General features: G+C 40.6%; 1 protein-coding gene across 3 annotated transcripts in view; it reads left to right on the forward strand.

Annotated features, from left to right (window-relative positions):
- Positions 1-10,106: 10,106 nt before the first annotated feature.
- Positions 10,107-19,165, forward strand: part of SKAP2 (src kinase associated phosphoprotein 2) — a 123,035-nt gene continuing 113,976 nt past the window's right edge. For 2 of the 3 annotated variants that reach the window (XM_052799558.1, XM_052799576.1), the window contains exon 1: positions 10,107-10,271. In XM_052799558.1, coding sequence (XP_052655518.1) covers positions 10,223-10,271 — 49 coding nt within the window. In that variant the 5' untranslated portion in view covers positions 10,107-10,222. The remainder of the gene's footprint in view (positions 10,272-19,165) is intronic. The other variant, XM_052799568.1, reaches the window with a different exon arrangement.

Here is a 19,165-nt window from a genome sequence, read left to right on the forward strand (position 1 = left end):
ACTGAAGGTTTTACTTTGCTAGTGTCACACAACTGAAAGAAAAATACATATGGAGGAAACAGAGATTGAGAGAAAAAGGACAATCTTCTGAGTAATACAATCTTCAGATCTGTACATCATGAAGCCACAACATAGGAAATGAACAAATCTTGCCACAGCCTTCCTGAGGTACAGGTGATATAGTCTGAATCTTCTCTGATGCCAATTCCAGCACCAGCTATTATTGTTATGTTACTGATCCTTTTAAACAAAAAGTTAGTGATGTTTCGAAGGACTACAGGTGAACATGGTCTCTCCCACCTCATTTCTGCTCTCCAGGTGACCTGATTTTGCTGAAGAAGGAGTGAAGGACCCCTTTTCACCCCAAGGTGTAGGCTGTCATGCAGGACAGTGCTGAGAAGCATTGATGTATTGCATTTATTTAAGACTGTGATACTACTCTCACACTGGTGTATCTTTGACTCTCAACCCATTCACATCACTATTGGACACATCTCTTGATGCATCTCTGTGAAACAGTATACACGTCTGTGAATTGGGGTTGTGAATATGCAACTCGCAAAGGTATCTTAGTTTAATCATATCGTTGGCCAGCAAAGACCTGTTGGGTAATTTTGGGAAAGCATCAATACCTCTTTAACCACACAGCACTCACATAAGTCAATTTTTATATTCAGAGCCATGTCCCATCAGGACAAGAATGCGAAAATTAATTCAGATGACATGCTGTTGGTATGGTGCAAATAAACAGTGTTCTGATGTATCTCAAAGGCATTTGCATAACTGCAAGGTGCAGGTGTTTCCAAGAATCCCTGGCATGGCTATGAATGCTGAAGTATTTAGCTTCAGGCTTCCTGGCCAGAATACACTCCTAACACTATGTCAAGAAAAGAAACATATCAGCTCATAGAATAATTCCTAAATCTTGCTATATCAGGCAGTGATGTCTCTCTGAAGAAGCTACTGATAACTAGGGAGGAGAAAAAAAAAAACAAGAGAAGGCGATTGTATATATGGATATGAACTGGCAATCTTATATCCATGAGATGTTCAAACCCTTTGGATCAAGTTTCTACAGTAAGTTGGCAATGCTTTGAGATAGACAACTCTTTTCCTGTTGCTTGCAGTTGCCATGAATTTACTGGAAGCACTGACTCATGCTTAATTAGTGGTGCCTTGGGTTATTTTTACATTGTTTTTATGCGTTTGTAGTATCTGCTATTTTTAAGGCATGTATTATTCTTCAGAATATTTCATTGTAATCTGGCATAATGATTTTTCTGTAAGATATTGAAACCTGAAAAAACTATCATCTTTTCAATATCTTGTTTTGACTTAATTCCAAGCAGACAAATCTATGGATGATAAGCTTTCTTCATATAAGTCAGTTAATCAAGTAATGGATTGGTTATTAAATAATATATGGAGTTGGCTCCACACCTAAATTCCTCAGAGATAATGAAATGATACCTATTAGAATGATTGCACAGCTCTCTGCATCTAAATAGAAAGCAACATTTTTTCTATCTGTAAGGAGAGCAGGAAAGTGTTAATGTTTTAAATCCCTGACAAATCTCAGTGGAAAACATCTTTGCTTGTAGTGTTTGTTCACCACATGGTGCATGCTTCAGATGGTGCTAAATCAGCAAAACTGCTGAATTTGAAATATCAGGAACATTCATCTGCCTCTGAATTCAGTTATGCTATGTGTAAAGATCCCGAATAGAATCTGATAGTGTAACATCAATGTGGAATTGCATATTAAACATACCTAACCTGTCATTAAAAACCTCTAATTACAGCCATCAGATGAGTCCCTGTGCTGCTACTTGTCATGCTATATCTATATATCATTTTAATGGCAGAAGATAGTATTTCTGATTATGTCGCTTAATGTACAATATATGAAAGTTATGGGCCTGAACCTGTTCCCATGGAGGTCAATGACAGTTTTGCCATTGTCTTCAATTAGAGCAGGATGTGGCTTTATGACACTAGAGTTTCATTTGCATTAATTAATTTACTTAGTAGGTAATGAAAAACTTGAAAAAACAGCCCTCTGGCTCTTGAGTTTGGCACTGTATTTAATACTTTCATTAGGAATAATTGCATTGATAAACTTTTAAGCAGAAATGGGTAAGATGGATCAGTATATTAGGCAAAATCAAGCTTACCAGCAGTTGATTGGGAAGCCCTGAGACTGCCTTCTGTGTCCTAGCCTTGTTTTCTTTTATTTGTTAGTGACTAGGTCTAGAATGTTGAATCTTTAATGCTTAGCAGTGTAAGATGAAAGCACAACACTTTCATACTTTATGGATTTATATGCTTTATACATCATGGAGACATTTGTTCAGCAGACATCACAGAACTGGCAGCTGGTTTTCAGGTCAGCAAGCCTCACTGGCAACGGCAAGGATAGATGGGTGATGAGGCAGAGGTGGTTCTTCACATCATGGTTGAAACCAGGAGCTACATATGTGGAAAGATCCATACAGATATCGCTGAATGCAAACACAATCCTGTGGAAGGAGTCTTACATAGCATGCTTTGATTTCTTAAATTAAATATAACATATCAGTCTCCTTCTAAATTTTTTAGCTTTTTAGCTGTTAACAGCATCGATTATGTTAGCATCAGGCTCGTGCCTGGGAAAGATAAGAAGCTGCGAAAACAGTGATGGAGGCAGTTCTGCCAAGCTAGCAGGATTGCACTGTGCCAACTGGTGGGGATGTAGGGTAGTCCCCAAATGCACAGCCTGGGACTGAAGAATTATAGAGTCTACACGTAACACCTTTCACAGAAAGGACAGGAATCAAACGACCTTATGGTGAGCCAGTGATGGCCAAATGATTTTTACCGTGGCTTGTTGGAGGGGTGGTATGACCCAGCAGTGGATGTACTCATTTGGGATTTCTGTGATCTAGCTGATTTCCACGTGCTGCCACATGCTTCCCCTGTCATCCCGGCAAAGCCACTTCTCCTCCTGGGTGCTGTTTCTACAGTCTGGGGGTAATAACTTCTCTTTACCTTGTAAGGTTTCTGTTTTGGTTGGGTTTGTAAGGTGCTTAGTCACCCAAGTGTCGGGAGCTACAAAGTACCAAGACCAATTGAAAACCCGTCAGTCAGAACTTGAAAACCCATCAGTCTCTGTATTCAGGCTTTTTATTAAATTAAGAAGAAAAAAAAGTGAGACAATATTGGCTTGGGGTCTGCTTGCCCTCTTTAGCATATTGCTAGGATTGTCTTGGCATACTTTTAGCCAGGCATACTGTAGTTTATGGACATTATTGTATACTTGCTGAGAAAAGCTATTTTATTAATTGAGTAGTCTCACTGTAAACCATGTGATATCCCAGAAGACACTTTATAAATAAAGTGTATTTGCATCAGGAGTTTTTCAAGGTTCTCTATTTTACAAAATAATAATTCACAGCTTAAACTAAATCCATTGAGGTGAAGTTTATCAGTTGAGCACTTTAATAAAATGGGATCAAATGCAATTTCTAGTGGAGACAACAAATGCTTCTTATTTGGCATGATATTTTACATATCTATGTATCACTTTAAAGAAGGTAATTGATGATGTTCCTCTTGTAGAGAAAATGAGTTTGCATGGCAAGAAATGAGCCTATATATCTGCCTCACTTGGACCAGTCCTTTCTATGTGAGCCTGAAGAAGATTTTCATCTATGTTTCCCAGAAACAATGTTGAATTCAGACAACAAGAATAGCTATTTCATTTGAAATGTTATGATCCTTTCTGGATTTGTTGCTGTTTGTGGCAATCATGTAAGAGTAGCAAAAAAATAGTAATAAAAAAGCTAGGAATGCTGCAAGGAAAAACACTGAGTTAAGTACATTAAGACAAAAATTCATTTGAGCTGTTTTAAAAAGAAAGATGGAGAGCTAATGTCTATGCATATGATGTAACATTTAGCTCTTCTTGTTAGATAGACTATAATTTGTCATTTATTCATTTTTTTAGGCTGATGGAAGCACTCTTCTAAAGTGCACTTTGACTTTTTAATAATAAAAATAACACAGCAGCTCCTTTTAACTTTTTTAACTCTTAGCTTACCACTTCACTAATGTTTAGTGGAAGGCTCTCAGTATGTCTCTGAGAAATGCCACTTGTTTAGGAAGTTCTTTGTCTTTATTTCAGTTAAAAGATTGGCAATTCAGAGGCTGCAAGCCAGTGCTCCGTAGCTTATTGCAGAAATTTTATTTAGAATTTACCCTGATTTTGATTCAGTTCCACTTTAAACCAAAGTGACTGTTTTATTTCCCCTGTGAAGGGAAATGCAGCATTACACAGAAAAGTTTTGCAACTCTGGAAACGCCTTTTTTCTTGCAAATCTATTGTTCCTGCTCCTTCTACAATGTACAGATGAGGGAACTTTAAAAAGGGGATTGCCCTGCTGCTCACAAAACACCACGTGATACTAGCAGACAGGCACACTTAAGCTGGCTGTGCCTCAAGGCTTCTGTTAATTATTGTCAAATTTACCCCCAAGTCTCTGAAGTAAAAATTTTTGCTTGATTACTCAAGGAAACCTGTCCACCTATTGATTTCTCCCTAAAATCTGATTGCTATATCTGGTAGGTACAGTCTTCAGATATTACCTTCTTAAAAACTTCTTGAAAAGCAGCTGCTGGATGAAGGACAGAGAGCCAGTCTAATGACACCACTGTGGAACAGAATGCCACCCGGGCTCAGCAAGTACCTATTCTGTTTGGCTTGCAGGCTTGTCAACTAGCAGAAGAGTGCTGACAGGCCAAACAGCACAGCAATCCCTCCAAATTGGCCACAGAAAATGCTGCCCCTTTCTCACTGATGGAGTAAGAGGCATAGAGGGAATAAAAAGAGGACAGTGGCTCAGATGATGGTGAGTGTCTTATGGCACAGGGGATTGAAGTGATGTTATTGCAAAAGGAAAAGGATGTAGGATATTCACATAGAAGTGCATGGAAAAGTATTCATTAATTTCATTACCTATGGTATAATTTGTTTAAAATATGACTCAATGCATTATATCATAGTTAATAAAAGGCTAAAAGAACTAGAAAGAACACTAAATTTAGATTAGAGGTTACCTAGATTTTCTTTTTATTTCACCTACCTTTCAAAGAATGATGAAGTTTTGCTTTTACTTCTGGAGAATGCAACAGGATGTTTATGCATGTTTACTCACCTCAGAGTTATTAAGACTCTTCTTCATTGCTCCAAAATATTCATTAGGTATCAAGCTTATATAGGGGGTAAAGAAAAGTTTATGTAAGATCTAATTATTAACTCCATTCAAACAGAGCTTCCCTCCCCACTTCCTTCCTAAAACCCATGCTTAGCTGCAGAAGACCTGTCAGGGCATCTCTACACATCTTGAAGAGGAGAAATGGTGAGAGGAAGAGTCTTCATTCCCTTAGTATTTCATTTTAAGATGTCTAAGAACAAAGGGCTATATACAAACAGGAACAAATGGATTTAGTATGAGCTGAAATCTCACAACTCATATTCAGCTGGCTGTCTCCACACTTTATTGGAACTGTTTACATGATGAGCAGCAGACGTCATCTTCTGTGATACTTGGGGAGTTATCTTTGGCTTGCTTTCATAGACTTCAGCGAAACAAAATGTCCACTGAAATCTCACACCTGTGCCAAAACTAACTTTCAGGATGTTCCATTTGAATCAACGCAGAAAAATCACCTCAAAATGGGATCTTAGTGAAACTCTGAAGCCTTTATATGATATGAGTTTTCTTAATAAATTTTTTTTTAAAAACACACTGAACTTTAACTTGATGAGATACAGAACACTTTTTTGTCTAAGAAAATATTGGAGAATGCACAATCCTATCCAAACTAATGGATGCTCAGGTAAAAAGAAATGCTTATGCAAAAATGTTTCCCACAACATGTAATGCTTAGAAAACATCATTCAAAGTTATAGTTATTATCCTGTAGTTTTGATAATGTAAACACCAATCTTTCTTTCCAGAGGTAATTCTTAGTTAGGTAAAATTAGACATTGCTGGAATATATTCAAGTACAAAAATTAAGAATTATGCCCTTGTTGCTCTGTATTTGGAAAGGCAAAGATTTCAGCATCAAAAATAATAGTTCTGAAGGCTGAACAGGTAGTCATGATACGGCGCATAGTTAATGATCTAGAGGACCATTCTCAATCTTTTTCAGTTCAGCACCTCTCTGTTGTCGTATAGCTGGGAAAACGTGGAGAGGGAAGGGAATGACTTGTGTTTCTTGATATGTGTTTTTAAACCTGTTGGGAATTGCTACCCTCAGGCTGAGGTCTCAAAATGATAGGCTTACAGAAAGCAACATTCAGAGCAAGGCAGTACCAACCTGGTAAGTACTCCATAAACAGCAGGTCACCTTCACAAAGAAAAGTACATCAGTTTTGTAACTCAGAACATGAAACAGTGACACCAAAGTCTCCAAACTGTGTAGAAAAAAGGTTGCTGTAGCAATTTTTCATCATATAAACTAATAAAGAAACAAGCACTCGCTGTTCAAAACTTTTACAGTCTCACTGAGTACATTTTAGTTCCATTTGTGATCATCAAAGCATCCCATAAATTGCAGAGCGTGTTCAGCTCATGTTTGACGGGCTGAATTCAATGGGCTGAATTCTAAGTGCAAGACCATATTTCCACATCTTAACAAAGTACAGCCAACACAACCCAACTGTGCAAACAATACTTGAATGCCGCAAGATTTTGTTTCTGTATAAAATGCTTGTAAGAGGACAGCAAAATAGAAAGCTCTCATGGAGGTGGATTCTGAATAGAAGAGGATACACAAAATTTTAATGAGTTGCTACATGAAGTACTAGCTCTTCTTTATGCTCAAAGTTAATTTGTAAACTTATTCTCAAAACAACTGCTGTGATGTCCTGAATGTATCTCTGCCTGTGAGGAAATAATTTTAAATTGAACAGTAGTAACAAACCCTAAGAAAACATTAATGATGTTTTGCCAGAGGACGAAGGGTTCAGAATATGTTTTTCCATTGTTAGAGGCACCGCAGCTTTTCTGCAGTGCTGCGGCCACAGTCAAAATACATAAACAGTTGCCATGTTTAGAGTACTGTCATTCAATAACATAATTTTCCGATTTTTTTAAACCCAGAAGTTTTTGCATTTCTTTTATAAAGAAAGCGCTTTTGTAAAGGAAGTCTGTGCTCCTTCAGTTTAACAGTTATATATGCATGCCAGAAATCTTTGCCAACTACTGTTTAATGTAATTAAATGATTAAAAATTATAAATATTCTGATTATCAACTAGCTATTTTGTTTTGAACCTGTCAAAAGAAGATGGACAGCCAACGGGATGAACAGATGAGACCACAGAGCATCCTCAACAAGGCTGCTGCCGCCTGTATGAAATAGTGCAGGGAGCATGCACTGTAATCCAATTAATTTTCTCTTAAAGGACATGTAGAGAACAAGCAGCATCTGCACACAGGTCCTGCTTCCTTCTTCTCCTAGAATCTAAGTTTTAAAAGCATGGCTGCAGAAAAGTGGAACATTTAATGGAAAAATGCTGGATTTCCCAGTACGCTGGATATGTAGGATTTCTTCAGGGGGTCAAGGTGGCCATGATGATGCTCCTGAATGGGAAACTTTATTCTTCCTACAGCTGCTCTCTGCAGATTCAGGTAGGCTGTTCCTCCTGCACTCCCTGTTTTCATAGCTCTCCCCACACAGAAGGACAATAAACTTCTGTGTGTTCCCTGTGGCGTTGCTACCCACACATCAAGAACTCCTGATCTATGGGCCTGATTAGGTGAAGCAGTGTGTCTGGTTTCGATGAGGCACAAGCTGTGGAATCCTCAGAAATCAGGCTGAAACGATGCTGAAGCCAGACTTGTTTCAGTGGAGGAGTCTGTTTTGAATTATGCTTCCTATTAGCAGTAGATTTAAAAATTAGGGAACTATGAGTAAATCTGGAACTTAACAAGGCTTAAAATAGGCCTGGGTCACAAATCTTGCTAACTGTGTGATGGGCTGGTCCTCAGTGCAACAACAAGGAAGTCTTTAAGAAAAAAAGTAAGTAGAAAAAAACCAGAGTGACTAGAGTATGGGGGGTGGGAAATAATAAAGGTAAGTTATTTCTTCCCATTTTATGTTCTGAAACTCAGGGAAAGCTCACACAAACAATAAACATATGGAATAAATTACCAGGAAAAGTGATCTCAAAAGAAAGACTACAACAGAGTTCAACTGACACCCTTGACTCATTTCTGGAACAGAAATGGATGGAGCCATAAAGTCAACAAAAGAAAGCAGGATTACGATTAACCTGAAAAAGGGCAAGCAAATTAGACTACAAGCCATTTTCCCATTCCTTATGGCAGCTTCCCAAGACTGCACATCTGAAACGTGTAGTTTAACATAAGCCCAAAGAGCCTTCCTTGCCAACCACAGAAAAATTAATCAAACATGTTCTTGTACCAGAAGCGTAGTAGGTATTTATACAAATAAAGAGGCAAGATCTATTTATACACATATGCACCCAGATGTCCATGCATGTTTATTTTGAAATTAGATAACTAACATAAAAATCATTATGCAACATTATACAGGTCAGTTAGTTAACTGCTTGAGTTTCAGTCAAGATGGCCATAAAATCAGGTAATAAAGCTGCAATGCTTTGAAAACCCAGATGTATTTGAAATGAGTTGTTCCATGTAATTAAAAGAGATGTGAGAAGTCAGGAGAACAATATAATCTAACACCACATCTACATTGCAGATTTCAGCTGGCACAGCTACATCAAGCAGAAGTACGAAACTGTTTAATACCTGACTGATACAGCTGTACTGCCAGCTGTGCCACAAGTGTTAATATAATTACACTGGTATGAAAGTGAAATTTCATAAATATAACTTCTTTTCCTTGCTGTTTTTTTCTACAGTGGTATGATACACAGATGTGCTAACATAACTGCAGCTCTAACACACTTTCTGTAGTAATAACACAGATACAGCCAAAACCACCAAGGTCACAGAAGCACATGCTAAGAGTTTACTTTGACTATTTCTAAACATATTACATCACTGATGTGCTCTAACTAGGGATTTGCAGGAAAAATATATCAAAGCTGCCCCATAAGCAAAACTTCTGCAAAGTCAGCCCTTCTAGCAGCCCAGCTGTGTTGCTTAGGGACAGCATCTCTTCCTACCTCTGCCCACACATCTGTGCTAACAGATGCCAATACCAACAGGCATGTTCCCACTGCCTCACTTTCCATTTCTTATTTCACTGCATGCCACGTGTGCATGCGATTTCCTCCTCTCAAGTTGTCTGGCTTGATGTTGCCGGCTGCAACCGTTGGGATGCCGGCACAGCCATGGCACGAGTCAGGCTGCTATCTCAAACCCTGACACTGGTAACGATGGCAGGTCTGCTATCCCAAACCCAGCCGCTGGTAACGACAGCAGGCCGAGAGGGAAGAGGGGAAATCAGCAGGGCCTTGCTGAATGCCAGCGCCAACATTCTCTCCCTTATTCCCTCAGGAGTGCCATCCCGCCTGCCAGCAGGCGAGCTAAGGTCAGCACCGCGCTCCGCACGAAGGCTGGAAAGATATTTGGAAGAAATTGGGTCCAAAATTTATCACTCTTCACGTCCAGCCACCCCTCCACCACCCTGCACGTCCCTGTAAGAACGGCGGAGCCGCCAGCCCCCGGCTTGGGAAGGGCCTGGCGCTTGGGCGGGACAGTCAATGGACCAATCAGAGAGAAACTTCCGGGCATTCTCATCCAATAGTCAACTTCTCGTGGGCTTCGGGGCGGAGGCGAGCAGATGACTAATGCTGAGCGCCATGTTCGAGTCTGGCAAGAGGGACGGACCTCCACAGTGCCCTCACGCAAAATGGCTGCTGGCAGCCGTCACGTGGGAGGCAGTGCCTGGCGGCGGGGGCGGTGCCGGCGCCGGCGGGAGGACACCCAGCAGCGAGTATAAACACCGGGAGGGGGATGAAGCGCATGCGCGGCTCTGGAGAGCGGGCGGAGCGCGGAGGGATGGCGTGAAGCGTCACGCGGCCCCGCCCCGTGTCGGGAAGCCCCGCCCCCGTGGCTGTGCCGTTGCAGCCGGGGGGCGGGGCCTTCGCTTCCTCCCTGGCGGGGCCGGGGCCGGGGCGAGCCGCCGAGCCCCGCCCGCGGGGTGTCCCCGGCCGCCCGGCTGCCCCCCGCCGCCCTCAGCATGCACGGCGTGCCCGCCATCCCCGAGGAGGTCTGCAGCCTCCTGGCAGGTAAGGCCGGCCGCCGGCAGGGAGGGAAGGCGGGAGGGAGGGCTTCCCGGGGGGCGGGCGGTCAGCAGGGTGGAGGGGAGGCCGAGGGGGGCGGGCCGGTGGGGCGTGTGAGGGGCCGGGGTAGCCGGCGCGGCCGGGGCTTGAGGGAGGGAGGGAGGGAGGGAGGGGGGGCCAGCCCCTCGAGCCGCAGCCCCGGCGGAGCGCTCCTCAGCGGGCGCCGGGCGCTCCCTCCCGCTTCATGGTTTCGGGGGTTCCCTCCCCGGGGCAGTCCCTCTTCCCCGGCTACTTCCTCCCCCTGTGCTCCAGCGGAGGCGGCAGCCCTCCGGCGCGTTGCTGCCGTTCCGTTCCCCGCGGCTGCTCGGCGCGCCCGGAATGGGGAAGGAGAGAGGTCTGGCTCCCGCTCCCGGACTGGCCGTCGGGCTGTCGTGCTGCGCCGGAGGGCTCGCAGCCCGCCCGTCCGCCTCTGGGAAGGGGCGAGGTGTGCGGGGACGCCGCAGAGCTGCGCGGGGGGTGTGGAAGTCCTCTGCTGACTGGCGTGTGTGGAAGGAAGCGGACGTCAGTCAGGCCCCGTGGCCCTCTTGCTGACCGCTGCGTTAACCGCTGGTGGAAGTTTCTCCCTTTCAAGGTGTGTCAGTGGCCCGGCAGGTACCGTCGGGAGTTAAACCGCGCTGTTCTGGTGCCAGCAGGGCCTTTTCCCCCAGCGAACTGAGAAAATTAAAAAGCTTCCCCGCTAAACAGCTGAGGCTAGTGTCATCGAAGTGAATTAAGGTGTCACTGAATTCCTGGCATGTTGTCATATCGGTCAAATACATCTGACTATGACTGTCCACGCTCTTATGGATACGTTGGAGCATAGGAGTGGGATGATTTCTCACCATGAAAAGTTATCAGCAATAGTGTTAGTAAAGACTTAAAACCACCAGTGACCTTTTTTGTGTTCAAGGCTTATATTTCATGTTTTTAAACTTATTTTTTGCTGTCCATTAAAACAAATTGTATTTTCACAGTTTGGGATTTTTTTTATCTTTGTGAAGAACTCATAAAAGGCTTTGCCGTCCTGAAACAATTTCAGTTTCAGTGGGTGTATCCTCCTTTTGAGAACTTCTCTTTCTGCCATGGGAACTTGTGTAGCTCTGGCCAAGCCATTCAAATTACCCATGCTTTTCAAAATCTTCCCTCTGAAATTAAGTACTTGATTACATGGCTGGGCACCTGCTAGAATCTAGTGTAGCTTGTCACCTTTCAAGACTGTTCTTTTTTTAAAACATTTTGATTGTAAGAGTTAAGGCTTGAAACATATTGCCCTTACCAGTCAGTCTTCTCATCTTTAAAGCGTTTCTGCCAACTGTCTTACGTGTTTTCCTAACTACTGTTTGTAACTCCCATTATTTGTAGATCATACCATCTGTAGTAAAATCTGCGTGAAAGGCCACCAGAAAAAAGGAAAGCTTCTTATGCTTTCTTCTCATAGCATAGATAATTAATCATGTTAAAAAAAAAAAAAATTAGCCTTAGAGAGCCTTTCCAAACCATGGTATTTTCTGTGGTATTACTGTATTCTGGAGCTTGTGATCACATGAACTGTGTGTGTGTGTTTGTTTCAGAGCTGTTTTGACTGGGTGAAGCTGATCTTGAAACTTTTCAATATTTTAAGTGCTTTTATGATTTTTTTGAGGGGGAGGGTGTGATGCAGATGGGATCATTACAGTCTGTGATCTGTTTCTTTTGTCATGGTGCCTCATTTACACAACTTGTCCTTCTTCCCATCTTTATCCAGTCTGCTGTGGAAAAAGTGATATAAAAGTTTGTGTTTTGAAGTGAAATTGAGAACACCTATATTCCCTCAAGGGAGATGTGTATATGTTCTTTCAGAGTCACTATGATCAATGGCCTAAGTTATGTACAGGTATCTAGTGTTTGTACAGTGTGTACAGCTTCAGCTTTTCTGGAAGAAAATGAGATGATTTCTTTAGTGCTGTCTGTAGAACTGAAGTTAAGAAGAGAATGGAATGATTTACCGATGATCTTTAAATCTTTGTTTTATTATTATAGTAGCACAAATGCAAAATAATACCTCTCTACAACTGTAATGGTAATATTTTCAACTTAATTTGCATTCACACACAATTTTGTTTTGGGACTCAGTGCAAAATGAGCTTAACACTTGCTAATTTTGTGACAGCGTAATTACAGAGTAAGCAGAAATCCAGCAGGGTGGAGATGGGGTAGTAAGGAACAACCAATAGTTTGTAACTTTTAATTCTTACTTGCAGAATTATCAAAGGGAAAGAAATATAAGGATAATTATGGGTATACAATGTAAAAATTCAATAATGTGCTCCCTTTTTTGAAAAATATGGCATTACTTTTTACAGTTTGTGTAACATAACCTCTTTTTTTTTTTTTTTTTTTTTTTTTTAGGTTACCAGTTAAGTGCATGAAAGTTAGAAACTACAGTAATTCAGACTGCATGAGCAGTTCTTTCACTGATGTGCTTAGGTTCTGGTAATCTTTAATTATGTAGTCTCCTGCTTCTTTTTGCTCAAACTATTAATGTAGTGAAGATGTATGGTAATGGAGGAAGGAAGGGAGCTCTGTAATATCTTTACTATTCATTAAGCAACTCTTAGACAGTACAAAGACTGCAGTGAGTACATAGTTATTAATTTCTGCATGCTCTTCTTCAAGGGTGCTTCTTAATGTATTATTTTAATGGCTCACAAGTATTGATTCAGCACCTCTTTGAGATGAGGGAATATTGTTTTCCCGTTGGTAAAATTAGTGTAATAAACAAGATGTGATCTGGGGTTGCAAAAAATAATCAATGGTGGAACAGAATTAGAATTCAAATTCTCCTGCCTCCATGCTGTGCTGGTTTCTCCAGAAAATAATGTGAGTTGGATGTCTATATTCAGTGGCCATTACGAGTGCTGGCTGCTTCTTCCTGTCAGGTTCTGTTGAGAACATGCAGTTAAGGTCTAGTGACAAGCACAAAGCACCTTTTTTTAGCCCAGTATTCACATAGCAGTGAGGCAGTGACAGATACAGAAATCTTGTAACTATTTTGCTCTTCCTCCTCTCCTTGGTCTTTTTGCCTACTATTTCCAACTTCTGCAACAAGTGGAGGAGTGATCATATGGATTTCCTTATCCCTGCTTAGCCTTGATTGATTGTTGGAGTACCGTCCACCCAGTATGCTGAACAAGTAGGGGTCCTACTGGAAAACATACTAAGTGCTCCTGTAGTTAAACACGGTGATAATGGGAATAAACACACCAGGGGATGAATTAAAGTTGCACAGGAAACTTTCTGACTTGTGAGTGCTTTACTTTGAACCTAAACAATATTATATCTTTAACGCAAAAACAAATTCTGTCACACATGCTGGCAGGGTCATTACAGTTGCATGTCAGTGGCGCTGAAATGTTCCAGGCAGAAGCACAGCTTGAGCTCAGGGCTAACTGCATTAGTTGGGAACAGGAGGAAGCTGTTTCTGTAAAGTTGAAGGGGAAAGGTCAGTGTGGCAATAGGCTTATTGCAGAGGATTGTTGGGATTTCACAATCCCATCCTCTGTTCTCTGCCTTGTTCAAGTGGTGGGAGGGAAACACTGGAGACAGAAACAGGGTCCTCTGGTTATGAATTGAACTCCTGGTGGGAGGAGAAAGTAATTTTATTGCTTTCTTATCTTTTTACACCGGGGAGGTGTGTGGTAGTGTATGTAACTTCTTCATTCCCTACTTGTGTCTCTGCACCTTCTAGATGATGCCTGAGATTTTGCAATTTAGTGAAGGAAGCCCAGCCCTGTTGTGCCTTTTCTTCCTTTGAAAAGGTATCCTCTGTCATGTTCATATGTTCAGGATCTTTTTGTGGGTGTTTGGCAAAGTGGGATGTTACTTGTGCTTGGTTTTTTTTCTTGCTGTCAAACTATTATTGGTTATGTAGATTGTTGGAGGCCTGCTTGTTTTTGTTTTTCCTTACTCTTTGATGCAGGGTCTAAGTTTTGGCTTGTCCATAGCTGAGAAGGATTTTGGAGGCTGCTTCTTCCCCAAAGGCATATTAATTCTCCTGTAATGTAAATCGGACTGGTTGCTTCAGTCATCTTGATTGGAAAAAAGAAAGAGAAAATTCTTGAGTTTTTTCAGTAATGGAGATTTAATTGGAGTTAGGAATTTTTTTTTCAAAAGTGTTTGATGGTGTCATGATCATTAGATACATGTATCATTTATATCTTTTCCCTCTTCATGACACCTGTGACTATAGTAAGGGTCCTATTGTTTTTTTTTATTCAGTTTTCCTTTCACACTTTGCAGTATGTCCAGTTTGAATCTTCTGTGTTCATATTTTAAAAGTTACGAAGATATTTGCTATGAAAATGGAATAAAACTCTTTCTCTAGTTCATATGGAACCTTATATCCAGTCCGAATATCCATTTTTTCTTGTTCTACTAAACAAAAACTCCAACCTAAACGGAAGCCAATGTTCTTGCTCTAGAGACTGTTTTCACCCAGATATTACTCAGTTTGTTTAAATGCTTAGTCATATTGTCCAAATGGCCTTTTTTCAGTGTGATTCCTCTAATTTTTTCTTCAAATCAATATTGTTTACCCATTTGTTTAGTTGTATCCTGGAAATAGCATGCAGAAGAGGGCAAGGCAAGAAAACTTCAAGATGGTGGATCCAGTGCATGAGTTTAATTTTGCTTACCTTTTATTTTTGGGGCATTATATTTACCCTTGATGCCCAGAAAATGAACTGTCCTTTTTTGACCTCCTTGTCAGCTGTTGCTGGACTTGCTTCTTACATTCCCATCATAGGAAAAGCCACCTAGGTACAGCATAGCTCTTCTTCATTGGCTGGTTCAATTTTAAAAGGATATTGTTGTTTAAAACTTTACTCTTTGTTTTAAAGTATCATATTCATGTTTCCAAGGCTTTAACGAATGCTGGGTCTTGCTGAAGAATCCATCTTTACAAGATAAACCAGGGTGATTATTGTAGACATCTTCTAAGTAGACATGTATTTACAGCTTTGGTAATATATATGTATTTCAATAGCAATGGAATAAGAATAGAAACAGTGAGGTGAAAAAATGCACAGAGGCATTCCTGGTAAGAAATAACCTCCAGTGATTTGAAACATAGTTCAATTGTCTCTGCCATAAATTTGAGAGTAAGTGTCATATATGGGTGATAAAAATGGCATAGGATATTTTTTATATACTCATTATTCACTTAGTTTGTCTTTTTCAATTAACATGGAGTCTATCTTTCTCATCTGACTGGGTTTATGTTTCTTTCATAATCATATGTCAACAAACCACAATAGATGCAGCATAACGTGGCATACAGTGTAAATCTTTAGGTTAATCCTTAACATTTTTTATTATAGTTCATTTGGAATCACTTTAACTTGATCATGATTTGTACTGGTGTGGTTTTTTCATGATATGCTTAATATGTTACAGCTTCATCTTTTCCTCTTTAATGTAGAGAGAGGATGCTCAACTACTCAGCCAATGAGATTAGAGATATATAGTCCTTGATTTTGATTTTTCTTCTTTAATTTCTTAAAATAGATGTCTTATCTGTTTACTTCATTTGAGGGGTCTTAGCAGTTTGGGTGTACTTCTGCTTTATAAATCACTAACGAAACTGTTGAGCATCAATGTTTTTCACGATACTCACTTTGTATGTGGCAACATGGCAAGAGAGCCTTGCTTTTGGGGATTTAAGCAGCTACAAACTACAGCAGTTTCTAAAGGCAGTCCTTTCCAGGACTTTGTGCTGAAAGGAATGCTCATCTACTTGTTAGGCTGGATCAGTGTAATATTTTTGGATATCTTAGAGTGTCAATGACTTTTATTTTACATCATGTGTTCTGTTTCTATATAAGTGTATATATATATATTTTTTTTAAAAGATAATTTAGCAAACTCTGGAGAGAGACTTTTAAATATAGTTGGGAAGGAAGGGGGAGAGCAGAAGCAAAATCCTCAAATATTTCTTGATTCAAGAGGACAAGCAGTCACAGGTACTGCTTGATAATTTGTCTTCAGACCCGTTCCCTATTAATGAATTGCATGAAAACTTTGAAATCAAATTAATTAATTGCTTTCTAATGCCAGCCCATGTAAAGCTGAAAGATACATGGCAGTCTGTTTAATGTTGGTCACATTTGGACAGTGTGTGTGCGCCAATGTGCCTAGCTTGCAGCTACCTTCCAAATTTCTCTGGCCTGCCTTCCCAAATTCTGTGGCTTGCAGCCAGCTTCTGGCTTTCTCAGTCACTGAGGCAGAGGAGAGAGATGGGAGAAGGCTGGTGGCTGGAAGAATTGTTCTGTTGACCTGCCATTCCCTTCTTGTGTGACTGGCAGTGCATCTGCCAGGTGACCCCATGCAAGTGTCGCTTGTCAGATGACAGATGTGCGTCCAGCCCTGAAACAGGAGCCTGCATTCTCCTCGGGTCACAGACAGGGAGGGAGCTGTGTGTGTGCCCTGCTATGTGAGTGGAAACACACCTATCTCACTGCCAGTTTATAATTGTTCTCTGTCATTTGCATGGCATGAAGAAGTGACTAACTTTTTGATAGCGTGATGGACAATGTTTTGGTTATCTACAGAAGGAGGGGAGAAAGGAAGACCCAGGGCCCAGTCTTTGAGTGCCTCTATGAAGAGTCCGTTTGGCCCACCCTGACACAAAAATGAGGTACTTCTGCCCAAAGTATGTTTGTTTATTAAGTGCGACTTATAATCACAATATTAAACCCTGTAAACAACAAAAGTGATTTTAACGCAGCACTTGCTTTGGGCTAAAAATTTACAACATTCTTGAAAAAGCCCATCTGTGTAGTTTCAGCCTTCATTAAAGAAAATAGCCCCAAAGACTTAAAACAATTAAAGACTTGCAGTGTTATCTGTTTATAATCGTGGGAGTAAGGAGAACCACAAAATGTTGTAACAATGAAAAGCAAAATAAATCATAACTTTCTTCCTTATAAAAGGAATGTAGATGAAAATGAAATTAAAATTTCATTCAGCTTTTGACTGTTGTATGAAATGGCAATTAAGCTTTGAACTGTATGAGCTGGTTGAAGTGGACAGAGCTAGACTGTAGCATGAATTCCCTTTTCTGTCAGTTTGTAACCTGTATTGACAGAGCAATTTGTGAGTGGATCGTATCAATTGGATCTTTCAGTTCAGCAGCTATTGTTCATTTCTGGAGGCAAATAATTTCTCTGGGGTATGGTTCAGACAAAGTTAAAATCATGAGTTTTAAGAAACAAAGCAACAAATATGGGTATTCAAGCTATCAGGCAGTCTAACACACAAGCTTAAAAGAAGTTAAGAGGTGTTGAATAGGTTTCCAAAGTTTATTTCTCTTTGAAATTTTAGTGTTTTCAATGGAAATAGCTGAGTCTGTGCAATGTGTGATACTAAAGAACTGCTTAGTTTGTTAGAAACAAACAATTTATCTGAAAGAGATAATTTGTTTTGTTTGTTGTGTGGTAACTGATTAGTAAAAGTGCTTTTAAGTCAGAAATCCGTTCAAAGAGGTTTTCTTTTTGGAATTTATCTTTTATTACTTTTTAAATTCCTCAGTGGACCAACTGCTACTGAAGCATGAAAGAAATGTGTACACTCAAGTGCTTCTGACTAGTAGTTTACACTTTCCTTTTCTGTGTAGCATTAAACTAGCAGAGGAGAGAGCAAGTTTTGGATCATCCTGGAGAAGGAAGAGCAAGTAAGTGACTAGAATAGCGGTGAGAAATGGGTAAGTTTTGCTGCTTCTGTTTGAAGCTCACTCACTGTATGAGACTTGCATCTGTCATACTGAAGCCCTGAGTTCTGTTCTCGTTCCAAGGTAAATCATTGTGTGGAATGTCATAGAAATTGTGTGAACGTTCCCTTATGTTAAGCCAGTGATGAAGCTTTCTCTAACAGGGACTGTTCCTTCCATACTCTTCCACAGTGTGGAAGTACAGGTAGTGAAGAGGTGATTGTAACTTAGATAACTTTTTTGTTCTTGTCCAGAGGAGCTTAGGATAAGTTACTTGTCTCATGTGCATCTGGCACATCCTGGATAGATGTACACCACCAGATCAGAAGACGGCTTGAGCAAGATATGTAACATTCTGTGTAATTGTGAGTAGATAAGAAAATCTACAATACAGTAACATGTAATTTTCAAGTAAACTGCTTCTGTAGCGTCCTGTTGAAGATCATGTGTCCCTCAGGTCTTTCTTCATATTTTGGGGTTGTGATGAATCAAGCTGTATGTGTTTTCTGGACACATGGAAGTAATAGTATTCTGTGATGAGTACAGTGCATTCTGTTTGTGGATACCTAAACTCAGACAACTTGTTTCACAATCTCATGGGAGAGGGCAGCCATCCCAGGGATGTCTTCTCTGTAACTGCTGCTGCTGTTTAGAAACGACAAACTTGTCAAGATCATGTGCGTGCTTGCTCTCTTTCTGTCTCTCTCCTTCGCCCCTCTCCTCCAACGCATTCTCTACTTATACTGAGAATAAATGGAACATTTACTTCTGCCCCGTCCCTCCATGGCTGAAAATTCTGCATTATTTCTGCTTTTGAAGTCCAAGCTTTTCCAGAAAAGAACAGATTCTGTCAGCAATGTAGTTAGTCCTCAAATTTTCGTGTCTACAGTGATTTTAAGCCAGAAGTGGTAATTCTTGCTTATGGTAATCAACTCGGTTTCTCTTCCCCACATACTCCTTAATTGTGTTATCTCAACTTTTGTATTTGAAAAAAGCTTTGACAGTCAGTCAAAACCTGAGACAGCAGAGTTCTCAGCTGGGTTTTGAGCTTTTCCAAGAAGTAAAGGAGCCTGCTCAGTTTAAATGAAGACTTTTGAAGCAAGTTCTGTGATTAATT

The sequence above is a fragment of the Harpia harpyja genome, chromosome 1, assembly GCF_026419915.1.
Source record: "Harpia harpyja isolate bHarHar1 chromosome 1, bHarHar1 primary haplotype, whole genome shotgun sequence".
In the NCBI taxonomy this organism is placed as follows: Eukaryota; Metazoa; Chordata; class Aves; order Accipitriformes; family Accipitridae; genus Harpia; species Harpia harpyja.